Source organism: Cryptotermes secundus, unplaced genomic scaffold (genome assembly GCF_002891405.2).
Source record: "Cryptotermes secundus unplaced genomic scaffold, Csec_1.0 scaffold116, whole genome shotgun sequence".
In the NCBI taxonomy this organism is placed as follows: domain Eukaryota; kingdom Metazoa; phylum Arthropoda; class Insecta; order Blattodea; family Kalotermitidae; genus Cryptotermes; species Cryptotermes secundus.
In genome coordinates, this window is record NW_019732857.1 from 525367 (window position 1) to 531970 (window position 6604).

General features: G+C 37.5%; 2 protein-coding genes across 2 annotated transcripts in view; one reads left to right on the top strand and one right to left on the bottom strand.

Moving 5' to 3' along the window:
- LOC111867781 (slowpoke-binding protein) overlaps positions 1–6604 on the bottom strand; it is a 274904-nt gene that overhangs the window by 180681 nt on the left and 87619 nt on the right. The window lies entirely within an intron of this gene.
- LOC111867761 overlaps positions 1–6604 on the top strand; it is a 134348-nt gene that overhangs the window by 98802 nt on the left and 28942 nt on the right. Inside the window, exon 2 of the mRNA XM_023857902.2 lies at positions 1815–1959. Coding sequence (XP_023713670.1) covers positions 1815–1959 — 145 coding nt within the window. The remainder of the gene's footprint in view (positions 1–1814; positions 1960–6604) is intronic.

A 6604-nucleotide genomic window follows, 5' to 3' on the forward strand; every position in this document is an offset into this window, starting at 1 on the left:
CTAATTGCTGCATAATCTGTATCTGCTGACAGTAATTGCCCACTCAGATCATCAAGTATATAAATAAGGAATTAAATTATTATTATTATTATTATTATTATTATTATTACTATTACTGTATGTAATGTTTGTCCATAATGTAATTACTCGTATCTACCCTGTGCTCTGTCTGTAATTGGCCTTGCGGCTGTTGACTCGGCACATAAATAATAAAGAATTGAAAGGAATTACGCTGTTGAGTTAATATGCAAATAAATAAGAATTTAATTAAACTGTTATATAGTTTCAAATATTATATTCTTTAATTTGCATCGTTATCAAATATTATTCGGTTGATAAATTTAAGGATAATGTAACGAGGGTGGCAAGTGGCAAGTGGCAAGTGGCACAAGTGGCAAGTGGCAAGTGTGGAGAGACGAGAAATGCAAACAACACCCAGAAGACCTGACCTGAGATTGAACCCGGGCAGCCGAGGTGGGAAATTAGCGAATAACCACCTGAGGCACAACCCTACTATTTTCCTTAAAATCGATAAATTGTCATTTGGTTTTAATGTACAATTTTGTTTGTATTCGACTGATATGAACGGAAATTAAATTAACTCGGCAAGGTTTGCAGAGCTCTGACACTAGATATCCACCGAATTCACACATGAGGGGACAGACACGATCCCTCCATTATTTTTCTCTTTGTGCAAAGAACTCACAAGAAAGAGAAACAATATTTCTCTGATGACATTAAAGCCGGTACCATAACATCCACAAGAAAATGTGCACTGAAATCATACTAGTACCTAACCACTCCCTGTGATCAAAGCGCTTTTCCCTGACAACTACATGAACACCCTTCCTTGATTATACTAAGTAATTTGAGCTTCTAACAAAGTAATTTGCTTCCAATATTTATAGATCAAAGCATTTTGCCCTCCTGATATTCTGTTACTATCAACTAATTTCAAACTCACAAGCTGATATGTGGGCGCTGAAAATCATTGCGATGCTGATCACAATATTCTACGAAATAGCTGACCCAAAAGGTTGCGTAATATATATATTTTTTTAATTTCTTAGAGTGGGGTGAGACTGAGTCCACTTGGTACGTCGGCCACTATTTTGCCTATTGTGCCAAACACGGATGATAGATGATGATAGTGATTGTGGAGCTCTCGGTGGAACAAGAATTCGCAGAAGAAACCAAAGTACCCGTAAAAAATACCTGCCTCAGTGTCACTTTGTCCATCACAAATCCCATATGATCTGGCCTGGGATCGAACCGGGTCTGCCGCTGTGGGAAACCAGAGACTAGCCGCCTGAACTCTGGTACCACCGAAGGCTGGATGGAATAAATATTTTATTAAAGTAGTTTAAAATATATGAATACAAGACAAAACAGCGGTAGGACGTCTTTATAATTAAAATATTTGTGTTACGAATAACGTAGAAATAAGTTAAAGATGTGGAATTCGGTCGACGAACACACAGCCTTCATAATGTAATGTATTGTCCGAGAGATGGATATAAAATTTAGAGGTTCCTCAGAAAACCCCTAGCATAATATGATAGAGTTGTGATTAATGAAATATTGCTACCATCAGAAACGTCTTCAATAGAAGTTCAATAATAATGCGTAGTTGAACAGCAATTTTACGTCCAAAGACTGGAATAGCTTCAGAGCCCTGACGATTACTACTGAATCCGATTTCGAAGCTTATTAAAGACGCTGAAGAGCTTCAGTGCTTTGAAGTCCTCTCTCTATTCCTGCTTTTAAGACTCTTGTTGTGAGATGAGTTTCACTTTGAACCTTCTTGATTGCAGCTCCACCGGCAGTAGGTGATGATGATATCTGCGACAAAGACCGGAAGTACTTGGATTCATGCTTACAGAAACTTCCTTCACTTCTGTCACGAGATAGCACAACGGGGATTCCCAGTTCTAAGAAGTCTGTGGAACAAGCATGCAAGTAATAACTATTCTTTACTTTATACTAGTTGTTTTTAACACTAAACCGAATTAAACTTTGCGTTTAATTGTCGAATCTTCACACCATGAGGCAGGGTCTTCCTTGAAAAGCTAGACAGTTACTCAGTTATGTAGGATTTGAGGCTCTCACAAGGGTGATTATGAAAAATCTTGCTTTGTTATATAGTTTCGAGTAGTCCATTGAAAGTCAACAGAACTTGACTTGCTTGCATGCTACGTGCTTCATGCTGGTTTCATGGTGGCTTATTTTCCGGTCCTGAGAATGGAGAAGACATATTCCTCCGAAACGTCGGTTGGCTTGCAATAGACTGCATGATGTTATATCAAAGACGATAGTACTATTCAGTTGCTCAGTTGAGCAAGAAATTCTCTGCTTTTAAGTAATCGGAAAGCGTTTGCGTATTGAAATTACTGGCTTGTTCGTCTAGTTTATCCGCTCAATTTACAGTATGTAGCACATACGTGCAGAGCAGAAATTGATGACGAATAAATGACACTCCCATTTCCAGAACCTTCCACCCCCTTTTCCCTTCTTATAATATTACTCAGCATACAGCCTTAGACACCTCAGTGGTCTCTTTCCTTAATTTTTTTCAGGCCAAAATATTGCAAGCAATTCACATTTCCTTAGGGCTACTACATACAATACAAATCGTGAAACTTCTTTTCATTTAATTAAAATTGCATGACGTGTTTATGATCAAAGAATATATCCTCATATTTGTAAGGCTACTTGTTTATACGCGGTAGCAAATAAACTAAAGTTTAAGTGGTTCTGATATCTTGTAATCTCCCATGTCTTACGAACTTCAGTGCATTTAATTTACACCAAATTGTTTTCTGTCGATTTTGCTCAGTGAATTTCTTCCTATTATTCTCTCCATTTGCCTTTGCATTTTCTTCTATATCTCCAGTTTTCACATTTTTTGTTTTTCCGCTTACCGCCTTTCGCTTCCATTCTGAATTCCCACATTATTCTCTTCAAAGGCTATACCATTACTCTGCACAATTCTTCCACTTGTTCTCCCTGTTTTTCCTTACAATGTGTGTTCCATGTTGTAATTCTTCAAGTGAAGCTATTCATCTGACCATTCCTCGCATTCTTTCCTCTCGAGTGTGCTTCACTTAATTCGGAATAATTTATTTCATATAGTATGTCCAGAGTCACTTATCGAGTTCCTATTTCCTTCTGGGCATGACATTCCCTTGCATATGAGCTTTCACATCCGCGAGGATTAAACTTCCCAAGGAAGGGCTTCACTGTGTCATATCTCAGAAGACAGTAATCTTAAATTTTAAGATCTGTCGCGAACTAAGCCTCACTGAAATTGTTCTCATTCCCTCAGTTTAGATCCGCAAATTATTCTACTAGTATTATTAAAATATTTATCGTATTCAGTATGAATGTATGCATGTTCATATTTTCTCGCCTCATAGTGGCTGGTGTGATTATATTTATTCCATTTTTATTATTGCCTATATTACTTCGGTTTGTGGATCTTATGTTCTTTATTCTGTATGTACTCAACAGGTTGTTTACTTGGAGTGATGTATTTTATATTTTCGTACGATGACATATGTACAGGACGCTCCCTGTGTTGATACTGTCGCTATGTTGTAGCAGTTCAGTCTAGCTACATAACATACCAAATTTGTGAAGGTAGATTTAAATTTATTATAATCATACTAGGATGGTCTTAATTTAAATTAATTATGACGAGTATACTATATAATTTGTAATCTTCACGAAATGTTGCTAGGTCGATCAAGACAAGAACGATGATACTGGAGAATTTAGCAAGCATGGGACAGGTAATTAATGCATACAGGGTTTTAGTGGGAACACATGAAAGGAAGAATCACTTGGAAAACTTAGGCACACATGTGAGGGCATACTCTAATAGGATCTGAGAAATCGGTTGCAGTGTGTAGACAGGATTCTTATGGAACAGGAAGGAGACTAGCGTGGAAATTTTATGAATACGGTAATAAAGCTCTGGGTACCATAAAAATTAAGAGTTTCTCTATGAGTTAAGCTACTGTCATCCCCTCAAGAAGTACTGCGCTTCATGGAATTAATTTGAATTCACGTAACTCTTCACGATATCCAGAGAGAAGTAGGATACATTGATCTGAATATCATGTCTGAGACACTGAAGAAAATAGCACAGACATTTGATGTACCGAAATTTAAGTTGACTTTATTGTTTCCGTGAATGGAGAATATTTTGATGGAAGAGAGATGAAGTAACAGGATGTTGGAGAAAACTGCATAATGAGAAGCTTCATAACTTGTACTCTTCTCCAAGTACAATTAGAATCATCAAGCTAAGGAGGATGAGGTGGGCAGAGGAGGTAGAAAAGGGAGAAGGGGAATGCAAACAGGGTATTGGTGGGAAAGCCAGATGGAAAGAGACCACTGGGAAGACTAAGACATAAGCGGTTGGGCGCTAATAAATTGGATCTTAGAGAGATAGAATGGGATGGTATGGATTGGATTGGATTGATCTGGCTCAGGATAAGGGCCAATAGAGGGTTCCTTTGAACACGGTAATGAACCTTCAGGTTTCATAAAATGCTGGGAAATTCTTGAGTAGCTGCAAAATTGGCGGCTTCTCAAGAAGGGCTCAGCTCCACGAGTGAATGGATGAAGGGAAAAATTTTAAATCGAGTTGCTCATTCCATCATATTATTGCTAATCCACATGGCAGGGAATTTGCATTGAAAACTTTTCTGTCATTTAGTCTGTTTCTTTGTTTTTATTTTCCTCTGCACACAGACAATTCGGAGCAAGGGAAGGGATTCTTCCTTTCCAATACAATTTGCATTACACTATTGATTTCTTACTCTGACTGAGGTCACATTTGCACCCATAATACTCCAGTTCATTCTATTCAAACTTAGTATACAATATACTGAAATTGTCCACAACCGAGAACAGAAAATGAAGTTCTCTGGGCGTTATTTCAAGGAAATAAATGAATTGAACGCATAAAATATGCTCTGTCTCTCTCTGTGTACTCGTGGTTTTACTTCGAAGCGATATGCCTTCAATTATAGTGCGAGTTTTTCTGTGTATGTTGAAAATACTTTGTCAGGAAAACTAATGAAGTAATTGGCGGATAGCTAATCAGAATGCAAGAGGTCGTAATATCATGGAATAAATTCTGGGCCTCTTCTGGTCGTGAGGATTAGAACAGCTCCATCTTCATCTCTAACGTTTTCTAATGCAGACATATTTATGATATGTCTACTGCGTTGAGAGAAACTTGAAGATCCTGTTTTCAGGCGTTCTTTTTTTTTTCCAAATGTTCCATTCATTCCTTTTGATTGCGTTTATCATAGTGTCTCTTCTGTCATGTTCAGTTCTGTAAGATTTTCACTACGTTTAGGAACCCTGATTATGTATCGTAGGGAAGACAAGGAATGCCGGATCTATCCCCCAATGACTTTTCTTCTGTTCCCGAAGATAAAGGAAGTACTGAAAGGAAAGCATTTTGATGACATTGATGACATCAAGAGTAATATGCAACGGCAGCTCTGAAGACCATTAAACAAAATCAGTTCCAAAATTGTTTTAAATTTGTAGACTAGGCGCTGATGTAGGTAGATAGCCTCCAGATGGGAGTACTTTGAAGGCGACCACAGTGATATTCAGCAATGAGGTATGCAGCACGTTTACCGCGATGCGTTCGCGAACTTTATTGTCGGTCTCGTATAATTTCTTTTTTCTGACTACGGAAATTACTTTCTGTGTTTCAAAGAGAAATAATCTGACTTCATCTAAGGAGCATACAAAAGGCAGGAAGATGTCATTCAGCCACCAAACCTTGTACAGTGTTAAAGTTAGACTTCATTTCTCATAAAAGAAATTCGAACCATCTGCGAGTGAGTGAATAGTGATCGGAAGATTTTTTACGACTGTCGACGAAAATTTCATTGCTTTTAAAATCAGAAGCAAATATGGAGCTTAAATATTCACAGTGGATTGCCAAATTCAAGGATTAAAACACAAGTCGATCTATATGATTTATATTTCAGTGATTCTACAAATCAATTTCTTATAATTATCATAGCCTGTTATAGACAGAAAATTATTTTCTTCCTTATGTCAGATATGCTCCTCACTTCCAGTATCTGTAGCGATTCAGAAGTACTTAAGAATATCACATCCGTTTGTACTTCGAAAATAAGTGAAGTACTACGCGCTTCTTCTAATAGATGAATATGTTTTGCTGAATGAAACAGAGCTTCCGAGATTAGGCTGAAATAGTATTTACGGAAGTTCCCTCGTCATAAATAAAATTAACTGTTCATAGTCTGAAGAACTCTTTAATAACTGCTCCATATATTGCCAACTAAAGAAAATTCACAGCTGTGGGTGCTCCTATCTGAACCTCATTATTTAGAATTTTACATCATCATCATCATCATCATCATCATCAGTAATCTGTCAGACGACAGGTCCACAGTCTCTTCCAAAACAATTCCTCCACTTAATGCGATCTTGAGCTCTCTCCTTCAAATGATAGCATCCTCTTCTGTCCCCAAGGTCATCTACCATCTTCTTACGTCTTCTTCCTCGTCTTCTTGTCACTTCTATCCGCCCTCTATAACTTCTTTTA